Source organism: Mobula birostris, chromosome 15 (assembly GCF_030028105.1).
Source record: "Mobula birostris isolate sMobBir1 chromosome 15, sMobBir1.hap1, whole genome shotgun sequence".
NCBI classification, from domain to species: Eukaryota; Metazoa; Chordata; class Chondrichthyes; order Myliobatiformes; family Myliobatidae; genus Mobula; species Mobula birostris.
In genome coordinates this window covers 63,163,036-63,180,727 of record NC_092384.1, presented here as the reverse complement: position 1 = coordinate 63,180,727, position 17,692 = coordinate 63,163,036, and the positions used below count along the sequence as shown (strand labels likewise).

At 41.5% G+C, this 17,692-nt stretch overlaps 2 protein-coding genes across 4 annotated transcripts in view; both read left to right on the top strand.

Annotated features, from left to right (window-relative positions):
* Window positions 1-1,311, top strand: part of LOC140210704 (uncharacterized) — a 2,101-nt gene extending 790 nt beyond the window's left edge. Inside the window, exon 1 of the mRNA XM_072279909.1 lies at window positions 1-1,311. This exon is cut by the window's left edge and continues 790 nt beyond it. Within this exon, the coding sequence (XP_072136010.1) occupies window positions 1-676 (676 nt within the window). The 3' untranslated portion in view covers window positions 677-1,311.
* The window catches only part of LOC140210705 (forkhead box protein C2-like), a 231,001-nt gene that overhangs the window by 12,607 nt on the left and 200,702 nt on the right, over window positions 1-17,692 (top strand). The window contains exons 3-4 of one of the 3 annotated variants that reach the window (XM_072279914.1): window positions 5,237-5,331; window positions 14,385-14,575. The exons of 1 other annotated variant lie outside the window; for it this stretch is intronic. In XM_072279914.1, the coding sequence (XP_072136015.1) occupies window positions 5,237-5,290 (54 nt within the window). In that variant the 3' untranslated portion in view covers window positions 5,291-5,331; window positions 14,385-14,575. Of the gene's footprint in view, window positions 1-5,236; window positions 5,332-14,384; window positions 14,576-17,692 lie in introns of those variants that run through there. One more of the 3 variants, XM_072279916.1, reaches the window with a different exon arrangement.

Sequence of the window (17,692 nt, the reverse complement as noted above, 5' to 3'; positions counted from 1 at the left end):
AGCTATGACCCACCGTGCCCAGTCTGGGATTTGGTCCAACCCTCCTCCAACAGGACTTTCGTGTGCTGTGCCCACCTCTCCTCCAGCAATCACTTCTGGATTCAGGAGCATCCCAGGGGAAGGGAGATCAGCATGCCTTTCTTATAAAAGTAGCTCAAGAGGCGAGAAACCAACGGGGGATGTGAAGGCAGGCTCGCCGGCAGCAGCTAAGCGACCGTCCCTTTCTAACTTGTCACCACGGAGGAACAACTCGCCAAACGATGTAGGGACCTCTGGAACCCAAGGTTCTGTTTCGCCATCGCTGGTTGGAAACCACAGCCACGAGAGAAGGGAGCAAAAAGCTGAAAGTAGCCAGATCTCACATGCCGAAAGACCCAAGAGTTTTAGCATAGAGAGCATCTTATCTAAGAAAAGCCACCATAGCGAGAGCGTTAAGGCAAATGAGCAGGTCGATAAAAATCCGGGGCGTCCAGACACAAAACTAAATTTAGGAAGCCTATCCGAAAGATATTTCGGCAGTTCGGTCATAGATACCTCGCCAAAGGTATGCACGGCCTTTAACACTTCCTTACCGTTTGATACACCTCAGTTACCTGGTAAATATTATCAAATCGGGTTTCCGTTTTATTCGTATTTTCCTTTAACTTGTTCTGAAACATGTTTTAATTTTAAATAGATCATTAATTTATCAAACATACAGCTGCGTTCGATCTATGGTGCTATAGGGCTGATTCTCCAACCAAGGTACTAGGAATCTTTTATATGATCTTAGAATTTATCCAGTTGCCAATTTAATATTTAGACGCCTCCAACATATATATATATATATACTGTATAAATAAGTTAATTTTACAAAGTAATTGTTTGTTAGCAGATTAGTACATAAATCGTCTTAATCTTCTACTTGACAGTTTTTCTATGATTAAAAATGGAGGGCATTGCAGTTACATCTTGCCTTTTTGTGTCACATGCACTCCAGTGGCTTCAAGTACAGTGAAACAAAGTAGGCTTTAAATAGCCATTGTTTTAGTTTCTGTGTCATTGAAAACGTGTATTTCCATAGACGAATATTTAGATGATACAGATTTCATTAATTCATTAGTAAACGTCACGCTTGCTTAAGCCAGCACTTCATGATGTCAACAATTTTATGAGACAAACTCCAGCTGCCTGCGTTAATGTATATCTGACCAGTCTTTGTATTCTGTAATCTCAAGTGTAGTCTTTCTCCCCGCCACGCCAATTCGTACAAAAATTGTCACCAAGCATACTACGTGGTTATGATATTGTTTTGCCCATATGTAATATTAATACAAATATGTACTGTATTGAACGATTTTGATTAATGTAATATTACTTGTATTTTTATTAAATGTGTTAATGGTTTTAATCGTGTAGCGTTAATGTTTATTTAATTACTTTTTCACTACCGACAAGAAGGCAATGAAATATTTAATTCTGGTAAATGATCAGGGAATGGAGTGGAAGGGGGACGGACGTGAGGGACCATAGCACCTGGCTCGTTGGTTCCAGTGAGATGGATGAACGTGCTTTAATTCTAAATACCGAAACGCTCGTACAAATGCGATATTTAAATTGCTTTGCACAGTTTGAAGCAAAATTAAGCTATATACACTATGACAAATTCGTTAAATGAGTAAATTTATAGACGCGTAACACGGGCTAATAAGTTACCCCAATTTCCATAGAATAATTTCGAATCGTTAGGCATCACTGACAACAAGTTACAGATCGAATACAGTTATAGGACTGTATCCAGCGTAGGAAGTGCAATATATTGATGCAATACCAAGTGTGAGACATTTTCTAATGTAAACGCCTTGTACTTTAAAATAGTGAATCGACAATGAAATAACTACTGGTAATTCAAGCGCCAGGATTAATATGAGACGGACATATTTATTTTGGTCGTTTGAACTCCTCGCCAACAGTTAACCCAGTTACCTAGTTATGTATAACTGAGTTCTTCTCTGCAAGCATTGAGAAGGGAAATCCATAAATGTATTTCTCTCTCCCGAAAGCGATGCCCTTTATTAGCAATTTGCTGAAACAACTGCGAGTCGGTTGGAGAGTCAACATTGAGGCTGTGGAGGGAGTGGGTGCAGGAACAGGCAAGCGCTCTGACGGCGGGATTCCGCGCCGAAACAAAGCATCTATTCAAAGAACCGCGAAGTTCCCAGAGCTCTGGAGAATTTGGGGTTTTCTTTGAAAGCACAGCTCTCTGCACTTCGGACTGTTTTTAAATTCATAAATTCATAGTTTTAAATTCATAATCTATTTGATACAGATGTTGAGGTCTATCATTATAGTTCGTTTCGTTCTGAGAACTGTGGAGGAAAGACCTGTCCGCATTTGAGGGTGGATGGGACTTCAACCTCGACGATTCCTTTACGGAAAACACGCATCACGATTAACAAATAAAACCTAGGAATCGATTGTGTAAACATATTTTAATCTCCTAATTTCCATTGGTCAATTGAATTTACCATCTGCAATTCAAATTGAACAGTGGGATTAAAATGGACAAACACCTAATGGTTTACACAGACATTGTGGGCCGAAGGGCCTGCTTTGACTCAATAAGTTGATAGATCTATTTAAGTAAATCTTAAATTCATGATTATGAGAGATATCACATCTATATACGATTTTGATCACTCTTCTCCTTTTACTGATACCTAGCGTCTTTTTAATAAATTCTAAAATCAAAATGTTAATTTATAGTTCTTTACTGGACCACATGTTCAAAGCTTAGTTCGTTAGTTAAATGTGATCAATGTATTTAGTTCAACCGAACAGCCGCCTGTGCATTATTTAAAAGTTTCCCGTGGAAAAATAAATCTAAATGGATGCGTTTAAATGTATTTATATGTGACTGATATCCCACTTCAGAAGTTTTCTCCATGAAGGCTCACTTCTCTGTTCTCAAAGAAATGTCTTCAGGTGCTTGGAGCTTGACCCGTAAACAAGAGGCGAGATCAGTAATTGGCTAAACAAACTTCAAACTAACGCTGAGCCATCAGATCATTGAGAGTTCAAGGTAACACTACTGTCCCTGGTGCGTGAGTGTAAAAAAAGAGCGGTTTATTTTATTGTAACATAAAAGGAAATAAATACAGATCTTGTTTTTTAGTTAAGATTGCTCCCAGGATTTTTGTTTTTATATGTTTGCACTGTGCAGATGAGGAATGTGCATTAAAGTAAATAAACTTCATCAGATTTCTGCAAAGAACCAAGAGATTTGCAAGTATTTCCTGTTTAGAGTTTTTTTAAAACCCAATTGCTCTCATGCACAGAACAGTTCCTCTCCAAATAATTCTGTACAGTGAACTTCAAAGTACACTTTACCAAGTAAATCACAAAATGACAACATAATCAACATAAAAATGCAATGGTAATGAACTTTGAGAGCCACACATGCCTTTTGCATAATTGGACATTGAAAGTTTACAGGTATTTGCACTGTGTGTATATTTGTGCAATATCATTCTTCACATATGCATCAATGTAGCATAGGTCGAAAAGAGTAACATTTCTGCAGAGATTAATTAGGCAGACATGAATTTTAAATTAACAACTTGAAGTATTTATGTGGATCCAGTAAGGTTTTATTTACCAAGAACACACAGTTGTTCCTGGATTGACCACATATTCATTTTCCTGAATGCAGGTGGTAACAAAAAAAAGTTTACACTGATTGCCTGTGGTTGTATATATAATCAAGTAGGTGGTCCATCTATGAAAGTTGCTTTTCCCTGGGACTTTCAAGATAGATTTAAATGGGAAATTATCTTCATGACTTGGCACAAGGAGCAACAAGTAAACTTGTGCCATTTGATGAGGGTGGCTGCAGATTTCTGGTTACCAATAGTCTTGTCTACTGGATGATTAGCAGAAGAAACACAATAGGCAGATATCAGATGAGTCCTGCACACCAATGGCTGATGCAGCTATTGAATAGAATGAAAATGCCGACTGCCATGATGATTTTTTTAGCAAATTCAGTGCAAAACAATGTTTACTAAGCACGGAATACCTTTGTACAATGGGCAAGGAAACAGCATAAATTATCAAGCAACACACATAAAAGTTGCTGGTGGAACACAGTAGGCCAGGCAGCATCTCTAGGAAGCGGTACAGTCGAACAGCTAGTTCTTCCTTCAGTTAGTCCTGACGAAGGGTCTCGGCCCGAAACGTCGACTGTACCTCTTCCTAGAGATGCTGCCTGGCCTGCTGCATTCACCAGCAACTTTGATGTGTGTTGCTTGAAATTCCAGCATCTGCAGATTTCCTCGTGTTTGCAAGGATAAACTATCATGCCTCTTTATTGACATTGTTTGATTTTCATTGGTTGATAATAATTCTTTTAATGGCTTGATCGAAACATTTTGGTTTTGATGAGCTATTGTTTCTTAAGGATTTTAGAACTGGAGAAGTTTCATTTTTGAGCTCCACAGTCCTGAAGAAAGGTCTCTGCCCAAAACGTTGACTATCTGTTCATTTCCTGACTTGCTGAGTTCTTCCAGCATTCTATGAGTGCTGCTTTGAATTGCCAGCATTTGCAGACTTTCTTATGTTTTTAATTTTTTTTTGTTTCTTACAGCACTAGAGGAACGATTAGGCATTCCTAGATCCGGTACAGTGGAGATCTCATTTGTCCATACCAAGAAGACAACAGAATAGAATTTCTCCTCAGTTTTCAAAATGTGATTTCTAATTCTACACACACAGTAACTTTTTTCACCAAAAGTATGACTAGAAACTGTATGATCCTAATTGTGTCATGCTTAGCACATTCAGAGATATGGGTAATAGGCAGGGAAGCGGATTTGAGGTCAAGTTTAGATTGGCCATAAAGTTATTGAATGGTAAGGTAGACTTGAGGGATTGTATAGCCTTCTGAGGCTAATATTTCTTCTAATCATTTATTTTTAAGAGTAAGGGTTACATCCCAATTAATTAGATTTGTACTAATCATCCATGCAATTGTTCTCGTACTCCAATTGCATTGCAAATATAGGTTCAAATTGCTAAAAGCTTTACATGTATGAAGAAATAAGAAGAACAAGAGAAAATGAAGCAGGAGCAGGTCATTCAACCCCCTCTTGCCTGTTCTGCAATTAATAAAGGCATAGCCAACCTTTTTAAAAGTGTCACTTTTATGCACTAATGGCATTAAATCTAAAGATCGGTTATTGGTCTTTACCTTGAGCAGATCCAGCAACTGGGCTACCACCTCTCCCTTGGCAGAGTTGCAAGTATACTGTGATGTACTGTTAAGAAAGGAACATTTCTAATGCTTCAGTACAGGTAAGGGATTTAAGATGCCCCTAACTCTTGGGCAATGAATTCCAAAGATTATACAGTCTCCGGGTGAAGAAATTTATTTTCATCTCTTTAGAGAATGGCTCCCTTCTTACTTGTGACATAGTTGTAGACAGAGCAAGCATCAACATTGCATCAAGCATGCAGAACCCTGTGAGAATTAATAAGGTCATGTCTCATTCTGCCTAGTTTAAAGCAATGCACACAAAATGCTGGAGGGGCTCATCAAGTCGGAGAGCATCTATGGGGAGGAATAAACAGTTGGCATTCCCCGCTGATGCTCTTTATCAGGACTGGAAAGTAAGAGCGAAGAGGTCAGAATAAGACGTTTGGGGGAGGGGAAGGCATACAAGCTGGCAAGTGGTAGGTGAAACCAGATGGGTGGGGGAGGGGGGATGAAGTGTGAGAAACTGGGAGATGATAGGTGGGAGAGGTAAAGAGCTGAAGAACAAAGAATCTGATGTGAGAATGGACCATGTGTGAAAGGGAAGGGGGGGGGGCTTAAGAGGGAGGCGATAGGCAGGCGAGGAGAGGAGAAGGGGTAAGAGAAGGGCTAGAATGAGTAACAGGAAAAGATAGTGGGAGAGAGGGAGAAATTACCAGAAGTTGGAGGAATCAATGTTCATACTGCCATATTGGAGGATACCCAGATGCCTCTGTGGCCTCGTCATGGCAACACAATGGGAAGTAGAATTAAAATGGATGGCCTCCAGGAATGCTGTCCCCCAATCTACATCCGGTCTCATTGCTGTAAGGAAGGCTGCATCGGGAGCACTGGATACAACCCTAACAGACTCAAAGGTAACACACATAAAAGTTGCTGGTGAACGCAGCAGTCCAGGCAGCATCTATAGGAAGAGGTACAGTCGACATTTCAGGCCGAGACCCACAGGTGAAGTGTTGCCTCACCTGGATGGACTCTTTGGGACCATGCATGCTGGTCAAGGAGAAGGTGTAGGGGCAGTTGTAGCAGTTGGATTCCCAGCATCTGCCGAATCCCTTGTGTTTATCAATGGCCTAGTTTAGTTAATCTCACTTCACACCATCCCAAGAATTAATCTGATGAAACTTTGTGTACTCCTACTGTTATCAAAATGTTCTTCTTTAGGTAGGTGTTTAAACGTGGGTGGTGACCAAAAGAAGATATAGCTGGAGTCGCTTTGCACTTTAGTGCAAGGCTGTTTATTAGGTGTGTCAAAAATCAAACTTACAAAAACTTGCAAAAATAGTGGAAAGAAAATTGCCAATGTTTACAAAAAGATATCTACCAGAAAGCATAAGAATATCTCTGTATTTACTCTGGTCCAGTATGAACTACTGGCAGCCCCTATCTCTCTCTCACCGAGGGCGATGAGCTCCTTTTTATTCAGCAACAGGATGCAGTGCTAAATATAGGACATATATTCTTATGTCTGTATAACATACCATCTTTAATTACCAACAAAGTTAACTTAAGATTGCACATGAATTAGAATATGATGCACCCCACAATGTAGTTACAATTATATGATTAAATAAATCGAAGGATCTACCATAAATGCAGTGTACAAACCACAAATACACATTAAAATGTGAAAAGAAATGGAATATTCCGCCGTGTATAGTAGGAAAGTTACCATAAAGCCAACCCGATGGCATTAGCTGGCTTTAGGACCCATTATGAGAATATACGAGGGGAAGACAATGAAGTGCGTCCACTCAGCATGACAGCAGCAGAGTGACAAGGCGGTGTTTATGTGTGTGTGAATGCCTGTGTCCAAGGAGTGCATTTACTGAGTGCTGTCTGCCACATTAGGGATATCTGATTTATACACAATAAGCCAGATACTGACAGTCTCAACATAGATCCTTATAGTTCTATCAACAAATATTTGGTGTCTTTCTCATATTGTAATAGTTGGTAAGATTAGCACTGAATAGGTGGAATCCATGAACCTGACCATTAATCTGCTTAAAGGTATCAAACAAGGTGGAGTGGAACAGGAATTCCATCCCTGTCTTCCATTTAGTTGGACTGCCAGCAGGATTAAGGAAAGATAAAGGAACCATTAGAAACTAGAATCAAAATGAACCATCCAAATCATTGAGCTTGGCTCTAAAAACTTCTTTCCCCAGCCAGCAAAAATCCATCGATCTGAGATAGAAAGATATTACAGCAAAGCTCTGATAATCCAGCATCTCTGGTGCTTTCCAATTGCAGTTGCTAGACAAGGATGTCAATACATCAATATTTTTACATGATCAGAATAGGGCACAATTTATTAATTGGTGTTGAGTTGTAATCTCTGTTGTAATGTTGGAAAGCATGGTGGCTAATTTACATGCAATGAGGCAAAACAAACAGGAATGAGATAAATGACCAAATAGTTTGTTTTAGTAATGTTGGATTTGGAATAAATGATCAGTAGGAGGATACAGATAGGCCCTTGTTTTAACGGCTCATCCAAGAGAACACGCCTCCGTCAGTACTTCACCATTGTGGCTAATTTAGACTATGCACTTAACTTTCTGGATCAGGGGTTGAATGCACAATTTTCTAACATGGGCAAATGTACTACTGCTGAGCCACATAAGATGTAAATAACAAATATAATTGTGTTTATTACTTACAGTCAGTTAAGTGATGGCAAATTACCTAAGTTGGTTGATGCAAATTTTAACCAGAAAGTTTCTCAATAAGGTTAACAAATTCAACAAATTCAAGTGGTAACTAGCTTTTCATTTATAGAGCCACTACAGCACAGAAACAGGCCTTTCAGCCCATCTAGTCTGTGTCAAACAATTATTCTGCAGTTTGACTTTGTTAAACTGTAACTAGCCTTTCAGTCATGGAGTCATAGACTGAAACATTTTGCTAATTAGTGTTGAACTAAACCTTGACGAAATAAGACAACTATGCACAACATTCCTACAAAATGACTACAAGGTGAAGGGAATCAATTGGGTCCTTAAAAGAGCCAATTGAAAAACCAGGAAACCTAACCGTGAGGAGGAACCCATCACTAGTGCCTGCCTTCCCTATATTTCCACAGTTTCTAAAAGGATCACCAAGATCCTGAAGAAATATCAGATTAAAACCATCCATAAACAATAAAGAAGCTCAGCTTACGTGGTTCAAAGATGTCCTGGGACTCAGGATTCTCTGAGAATGCAGAGCTGTGTGTATCAGCCAGACAGGATGCACAGTGGAAAACCACATCAAGGAAGTGTATCTGTCTGGGTTACATGGAGAAATGGGCAGTAGCAATGGCCATAAGATTGACTTTGACGGCACAAATCTACTATGCTGTGCCAATGGCTTTTGGAACTACCTGGTGAAGGAAGCCATTGAAATAAGACTAGAGGAAAAGAGTTTTAACAAAGATGAAGGTCTTGCTCTAAGTAAGAACTTGTAAACAAGGTGGAACAGCGGAAACTTGATAGGATGAGGACTAACCAATCAGGAGGGAGGGATGATGGGACTATAAATACCACCAGATTAGACAGGCTTCATCCCTGATGAAGATGGCAGAGTCTGTCATAGAAACATTGGTTAAAATTGATACCTGTACCCGGCTGGAAGCCCAAGAAGAGTTGATTTGTCATATACACCGGAAAAACACTAGATCCTTTATAGTGTTGAACTTTTTAAAATTATATAGGTAACTACACTTTGCAGGAAATTATGAGGTGCAAACTTAAAAAAGTCAAACATATTGCCAATTTTAGTCATTTCAAATTGAAATGATTTATCATGTTAGCATAGTTGGAAACCAATCTGCATTGGAAACACTCCATAAATATTGACGTATTTTGGTGGATAGTGGTGCAGGCAGGAACTGCTCTCCCTTGGGAGAATAACTTGCTCTTTTTAAAATTATGTTATAACATTTTACTATCTTTCTGAATCACAAGAAGAAAAGAAGGTCTTTGCTTTAAAATGCCATCCGAGGAGTACACTGCCATTGTTTATTAAGTGATGTACGGCTTATAAGATTTCTATGTGCCAATTCCAAGTCTGTCTGTAGAAAGGAATAAGATATTTCCAAACTATGTATTAATCATAAATCATCAACCATCATTAATGCTGTCTTCACCTGCACTTCCTGGACATCTGCACTCACTACATTTTCCTGTTGCCTTAATAGCGATAGGGTTCAGTTTATCCTTACCTACCACCCCATGAGCCTCCGCATCCAACACATTATTCTCTGGAGCCTGTTCCTTCTCAAAAGGGACATCCCACCAAACATATTGTTACATCCACCCCCCCCAACCCCTCCCCCACCTCTCTGCTTTCCACAGAGATTTATCCTTCTGTGATTCCCTTGTTTACTGTCCCCTCCCTGTTAATCTCCCTCCCGGCACTTGTTCCTGCAAGTGGTCAAAGTGCTACACTGCCTATTCACCTCCGTTCAGGGTCCCAAACAGTCCTTCCAAGTGAGGCAACACTCCACCTGTGAACTTGCAAGTGTTATTTATTGTATCCAGTGCTCCCGATGTGGCTTACTCTATATTGGTGAGAACCATCATAAATTGGGGGATTGCTTTGTTGAGCACCACTGCTCTATCTACGGAAAGCGGATTTTCCCAGTGGCCCAACATTTTAATTCCAATTCCCATTCCCATTACCAGATGTTGGTCCATGGCTTCCTGTTGTGCCATCTTGCTGACACGCTCAGGGTGGAGGAGCAACAGCTTTTATTCCATCTGGGTAGCCTCCAACCTGATGGCTTCACCTGCTGGTAAAAAATAAATGTTCTCTCCCACTTCCCTCTTCTCTTACTCCCCACTTTGGCCTCTTACATCTTCTCATCTGCCTATCACTCCCCCTGGGTGCCAGTCCTCCTTCACTTTCTCTTATGATCCAGTCAGATTCCTTCCTCTCCAGGCCTTTATCTTTCCCACCCACTGGGCTTCACCTATCACCTTATAGCTATCCTCCTTCCCCTCCCCCCACCTTTTTACTTTGGCATCTTCCCCCTTCCTTTCTAGTCCTGAAGAAAGGTCTTGGCCTGAAACATTGACTGTTTGTTCATTTTCATGGAAGCTGCCTGACCTGCTGAGTTCCTCCTGCATTTTGTGTATATTGCTTTGGATTTCCAGCATATCCAAATGACTTTCAGTTTATAAATTCCCTTCTGAAATTGTAACTTGAAACATCTGAGTGTATTACGCCGACTCCAGTTTTTAAACTAAATTCAGCCACTTCCTCTCAGGTTGTAGAAGATCACAATCTATGGAATGCATCGTCAGCTTAGAAATGTTGTCATATACAGTACTGTGCAAAAGTCTTAGGCAAATATATATATATATAGCTAGGGTTACTAGGACCTTTGCACAGTACTGTATTTGTCAATGTGAGTGGAGAGCAAATTTGTAAATCTGGCAGGAGCAAAGGATGTTGGGAATGGTGAAAGTGGAGTGTTGTGGGAGGGGCGTGGGACAGGTGGCAGAGAAGGAGTGCCAGGGACAGGTGTGTGATGCGGGTGCAGACACTACGATCACAGAGCTGACAGGCAAGGTCATTTGATTCTAAACAATTGGTTTACTGATCACTACAGAATGTCCCTCTGGAGCTTCTTACGCCCTCCCCTCTCCCTTCCTCTTTTTGCAAACATGATTCCCCTCTTCCACCCTCCTTCCCACTCTCAGCCAAAACGGAGACCCATATCAGAATCAGGTTTATCATCAGTCATATATGACATGAAATTTACTTAATTTTGTGGCAGCAGCACAGAGCAATATATAAAACTATGACATTGAAGTGCAAAAGTCTTCGGCACATGTATATAGCTAAGATTCCTAAGGCTTTTGCATGGTACTGCCTTTCTAAAAGCATGAGACAAAAGATACGCAGTCTGAACAGCACTGTATATTTGTGTACTGTTGCTCCTTGAGGTACGGAAGTAAATGTGATGTTTAATAATGTCATCAGCCTTCAACACAAGGGCATGGCAACACCCTGAGGCCCTTCAGTGAACCTTAGTAGTAGATAGATTAAGCAAGTCAGTAAACAAAAAGAACTCTGAGATGATGAAAAATGTTCTGTATACAGAAATACTCTCTTGTGATCAATACATGTTTTGAAATTATAACACTCAAGCAGATTTTATTTTTGTTTTGTTAACATTCAGTGATTCCAGTTATATAGCTGCCAAGGTTTTGATTAATCCTCTGAAATGTCTCTTTGAATGTTCAAAAAAAATGGCATTTACTATGAATTTCCACATAGAAGTCATTTATGCTTCCATCTAAGAGTCTTATTTCTACTGTGAAGTTAAGTATGGTCTCTAGGTAACTGTGACGAGGACCAGTATCATTTAGTTTAGTCATTAAATGCAGATAAGAATCCAAAAATTATCTTTGTTTTTATAATATTTTTAAATTTGGAAACAAGTTTCATACCCAGAAAGTTAACTATGAATTTGGTCTGTTATTTTGATCAAACCAATCACAAACTTCCTGACAAAGTCAGGATTGGTAACGGACTTTCAGAAATGTGCGCACTACCTGGGCTAGCAAGGGGACTCCAAACTTGGTTCCCAGCCTTTGAGGATTAGATTGAGGGGCTCAGTGCTCAGTGCTCTTCCCAAGAGGGGATCAGCCATCTGAGGGAATGGCTTGCAGGTAATTACAGAGAAATCAAACGATTTGGAATGTAGACTTAGAACATGGAAATCTACAGCACATTACAGGCCCTTCAGCCCACAATGTTGTGCCGACCATGTAACCTACTCTAGAAGCTGCCTCGAATTTCCCTAGCGCATTGCCTTATGTTTTTCTAAGCTCCATGTTCCTATCTAAGAGGACCTTAAAAGACCCTAAGGTATCCGATTCCACCGTTGGCAGCAGCAGAGTATTCCACGCACCCACCACGCTCTGTGTGAAAAACTTACCCCTGACATTTCCAAGCACCTTAAAACTGTGCCCCCTTGTGTTAGCCATTTCAGCCCTGGGAAAAAGCCTCTGGCTATCCACATGATCAATGCCCCTTGTCATCTTATACACCTCTATCAGTTCACCTATCATCCTCTGTTACTCCAAGGAGGAAAGCCAAGTTCACTCAACTTGTTCTCAGAAAGTATGCCCACAAATCCAGGCAACATCCTTGTAAATCTCCTCTGCACTCTCTCTATGGCATCCACATCCTTCCTGTAGTGAGATGCCCAGAACTGAACACAGTACTCCATGTGGGGTCTGACCAAGGTCTTATATAGCAGTTACATTTCTTCACAGCTCCTTCATCAACTGTGGGATTGAGTTCAAGAGCCATGAGGTAATGTAACAGCTATACAAGACCTTAGTTAGAACCCACTTGTTCAGTTCTGGTCACCTCACTACAAGAAGGATGTGGATTCTATAGAGAGAGTGCAGAGGAGAATTACATTGCCTGGAATGGAGAACATGCCTTATGAGAATAGGTTGAGTGAACTTGGCCTTTTCTCCTTGGAGTGATGGAGGATGAGAGGTGACCTGATAGAGGTGTATAGGATGCTAGAAGCATTGATCATTGTGGGTAACTAGAGGCTTTTTCCCAGGGCTGAAATGGCTAACATGAGGGGGCATAGTTTTAAGGTGCTTGGAAGTGAGTACAAGGGGAATGTCAGAGGTGAGTTTTACACACAGGGAGTGGTGGGTGCATGGACTGTGACAGTAGTAGTGGTGGATACAATACTCTTCGATAGGTACATGGTGCTAAGAAAGATTGAGGGCTATGCAATACGGAAATTCTAAGCAGTTTGTAGTGTAGGTTACATGGCAGACACAACACTGTGGGCCGAAAGGCTTGTAATGTGCTGTAGATTTTTATGTCCTATGATATGCGATAACAGGCTTGGTACATTGGCATGGTAAAGAAATGCTGCTAGATATACAGTTCTACAATTGTGACCCATTTGTAATCCAGAGGTCTCCATGCAGGTGGTGGAGCAGCTGAAATCTGATGTGACTAATGCTTTGTCATTGTGGAACATAACGATTGTGTAATTTTCCAAATGTTTTTGAGAAAGCTTTGTAGAGTTGTTGATATAATTTTGTGGTTGGCGCGTAAACTGCAATCACAATATGTTTCTGGAGGGTAGCAGTGAAATAATACATTTCCAGTTTGGTTTGGATGTGCACTTATTTGGGCAAATGGATTACTTTGCTTCCATTACTTTTAAATTAAAAAAAAATTAGAGATACCACGTGGAACAGCCCTCTCCGAGCCACAGAACTGCATTGCCCAGCATCCTATCGATTTAACCCTAGCCTAATCAAGGACAATTTACAATGACCAATTAACCTACTAACCAGTATGTCTTTGGACTGTGGGAGGAAACCAGAGCACCCAGAGAAAACACAACGTACAAACTTTCTTACAGAGGGCACTGGAAAATTAAACTCTGAACTCTGACACCCCAAGCTATAATAGTGTCGCGCTGACTGCTACACTACCGTGGTGCCCCTTGTTCCTTGTCAGAGGTAGAAATGCTTAGTGAAGTCAAAGGTTGATACTCTCATTGTGGAACACCTCAACTATCAGTGCTCCTTCAGCCATAATAATAACCTTTGGTTAGTGGTAACACCCAAGGCCTTGATGGTAGGAATTGACAAGGGTAATGCTAATGGAATGGCTAGACTTGCCTCCACTGGAAATGATCATCATCTGCCATATTTGTGGTGGGAATGTGTCAAAGTTCATGTACTGATTGGCTTTTCCTAGACATGTACTTTGCTAGAGCCAAGAGGATGTGGACTGGGTCTTTAGATGAACTTCAGGGCAATTAGATGTGCTCTTACAGCATGTCCACAAATGGCTTCTCATTTTTGGCTTTACTAATGGGTTTAATTTCTGCATTTCATCCTCCTTATGTTCTCCCCGTGACCACACGTGTTTCCTCTGGGTGCTCCGGTTTGCTGCCATTTTCCAATGACGTCTTAGGGTTAATGAGTTATGGGCATGTTATCTTGGTGCCAGAAGCGTGGTGGGCTGAACTATTTTAACACAAATGATACATTTCATTGTGGTATTGATTTAAAGCTAATCTTCATCTTTCTTTTCTCTTTCTCTCCAGCTGTTCTGAAGATGTAGGGCAGGTCTATGTGAGCAAAGTGTTCAGATGATGCAGAATGTGCTAGGCAAGAAGGAAGCAGGAGGCAACTTCCAGAGAGTGGCAACTCAACCCCGCACTCCCCTGACTTGCCCAGTCACCGGAAAAAATACTTGAGAACCCCAATAGTTATTGTGCTATTATCAAAGCTCCTTATGTGTGTGGTTGCAGGAGCTTGACTCTATGAAGAATCAAGAATAGCCTTCAACCCCCCCACCCCCGCACCGCCCCCGCATCTTCATTGGCTGATCTGCATAGTTACTGAAATATGACAGACAAATCAAAGAATTAACCAAAGTGTGGGCTTCCTGGTTGCACATGGCGGACCACTGTGCTTTTCTGCTGGGGTTCACCTTCTTGTACATTCAAGGAAGTGATAGATACTTCTCTTGTAACACAGCAAAATAAAGCTTCAACAGCTAATATCAAAAAGATATCTTTCACAAAAGTACATGACAAAAAATTTAAACAAGCAAAGAACCCCATATATATTAAATGCATACCTGCCTCCTATATTCAATTACTTCAATATTACACTGTAAAAGTTAATTGGCTTTTTACAATATAACAATTTTCTCATCGATCTATATCCATAAATCAGAAAGTATATTTTATTTAATTTTCCATCAGATTTGGAAGTTGAAATGAATTTCAACAGATATTTTCAACTGCAATCAAATGGTAAATAGATTTTTTGAAGATGAATTCCTAGCCTGATTTGAATACTAATATGTGTCAGAATTTTCTGAATTATTTATGCAATTACCTTGGCTCAGTATGCAGTACCCTTGCTTCATTGTTGGAATGTTGTGGACTACGCTGATTATGGAACTGCAGTTTATATTCCAATGAACTCACAATGCTGATTTTCTTTTCATGGAGTATTAACCTTGGGTGCTACTGGCTTTTTTTGTTAATTTGGTGGATATTTCCAATGCTATGGCCCTATCTGAAACACTGAGAGTTTGTGCTATAACCTGGCCAAAAACCTGTGGAAAGCGGCCAGTGAGTGAGTGGGCCAGTGAAGGAGTGGAGCTTTGAGGCTTTGACTCGAGAGGCTTCAACGAGAAGAGGCGGAGGACAAGCTAGCTCGCAGTTAGTCTTTACAATGTCTCCTGAGACGGTGATATGCCTCTCATGTGAGATGTGGCAGTCTTGGGGGAACGCCCCTCTCCTGCAGAGTCACATCTGCCAGAAGTGCATACGGCTGGGCGATCTGGAAGACCATGTAAGGAATCTGGAGCAGCAGCTGGATGACCTTCGACTCATAAGGGAGAATGAGGCTGTCATAGATGAGAGCTACAGGGAGGCAGTCACACCTAGGCTGTCGGAAGCAGGTCGTTGGGTGACAGTCAGAGGGGGGAAAGCGAAGGTGAGCAGACAGGTAGTGCAGAGCACCCCTGTAGCCATTCCCCTGCATCATAAGTTTACCATCCTGGATACAGTTGGCAGGGACGACGGACCAGGTGTGAGCCACGGTGGCAGGGCCTCAGGCACTGAGTCTGACCCGGTGGTGCAGAAGGGTGGGACGGAGAAGAGGAGAGCTGTCATCATTGGAGACTCTATAGTCAGGGGAGCAGACAGGAGATTTTGTGGATGTGAGAACGACACCCACATGGTTTGTTGCCTCCTGGGTGCCGGGGTCCGGGATGTCTCTGACTGGGTGCACGACATCCTGGTGTGGGAGAGAAAGCAAACAGAAGTCGTGATACATGTTGGGACCAATGACATAGGCAGGAAGAGGGATGAGGTCCTGAAGTGTGAGTTTTGGGAACTAGTCAGAAGGCTGATGAACAGGACCTCAAGGGTGGCGTTCTCAGGATTGCTGCCAGTGCTACGTGACAGTGGTGGTAAGAATTGGAGGAGATGGCAGTTGAATGTGTGGCTGAGAAGTTGGTGCAGGGAGTGGGGTTTTAGATTTTTGGATCATTGGGATCTCTTCTGGGGAAGGTGGGACCTGTACAGATTGGATGGGTTGCACCTGAACTCGAGGGGGAGGAATATCCTTGCAGGTAGGTTTGCTAGCATGGTTCAGGAGGGTTTAAACTAATTTGCAAGGGGGATGGGACCCAGAGCAATAGAGCAGTGAAAGAAGTGCATGGAGTAAAGCCAGATCTAACATGTAGAGAGGCTTTGAGGAAAGAGAAGCAAAATAAAGGGAGTAAAGGTAGTAAGGTAGAAGGACTGAAATGTGTGTACCTCAATGCAAGAAGCATCAGGAACAAATGTGATGAACTGAGAGCTTGGATACATATATGGAATTATGATGTAGTGGCCATTACAGAGACTTGGCTGGCACCAGGGCAGGAATGGATTCTCAATATTCCTGGATTTCAGTGCTTTAAAAGGGATAGAGAGGGCGGAAAAAGGGGAGGAGGGGTGGCATTACTGGACAGGGATACTATTACAGCTACAGAAAGGGTGGGTAATGTAGCAGGATCCTCTTTTGAGTCAATATGGGTGGAAGTCAGGAACAGGAAGGGAGCAGTTACTCTACTGGGGGTATTCTATAGGCCCCCTGGTAGCAGCAGAGATACGGAGGAGCAGATTGGGAGGCAGATTTTGGAAAGGTGCAAAAATAACAGTGTTGTTATCATGGGTGACTTTAACATCCCTAATATTGATTGGCACCTGATTAGTTCCAAGGGTTTAGATGGGGCAGAGTTTGTTAAGTGTGTCCAGGACGGATTCCTGTCACAGTATGTGGACAGGCCGACTAAGGGGAATGCCATACTAGATCTAGTACTAGGTAATGAACTGGGTCAGGTCACAAATCTCTCAGTGGGTGAGCATCTGGGGGACAGTGACCACCACTCCCTGGCCTTTAGCATTATCATGGAAAAGGATAGAATCAGAGAGGACAGGAAAATTTTTAATTAGGGAAGGGCAAGTTATGAGGCTAGAAAGCTAGAACTTCTGGGTGTGAATTGGGATGATGTTTTTGCAGGGAAATATACTATGGACATGTGGTCGATGTTTAGAGATCTCTTGCAGGATGTTAGGGATAAATTTGTCCCAGTGAAGAAGATAAAGAATGGTAGGGTGAAGGAACCATGAGTGACAAGTGAGGTGGAAAATCTAGTCAGGTGGAAGAAGGCAGCATACATGAGGTTTAGGTAGCAAGGATCAGATGGATCTATTGAGGAATATAGGGAAGCAAGAAAGGAGCTTAAGAAGGGGCTGAGAAGAGCAAGAAGGGGGCATGAGGCCTTGGCAAGTAGGGTAAAGGAAAACTCCAAGGCATTCTTCAATTATGTGACGAAAAAAAGGAT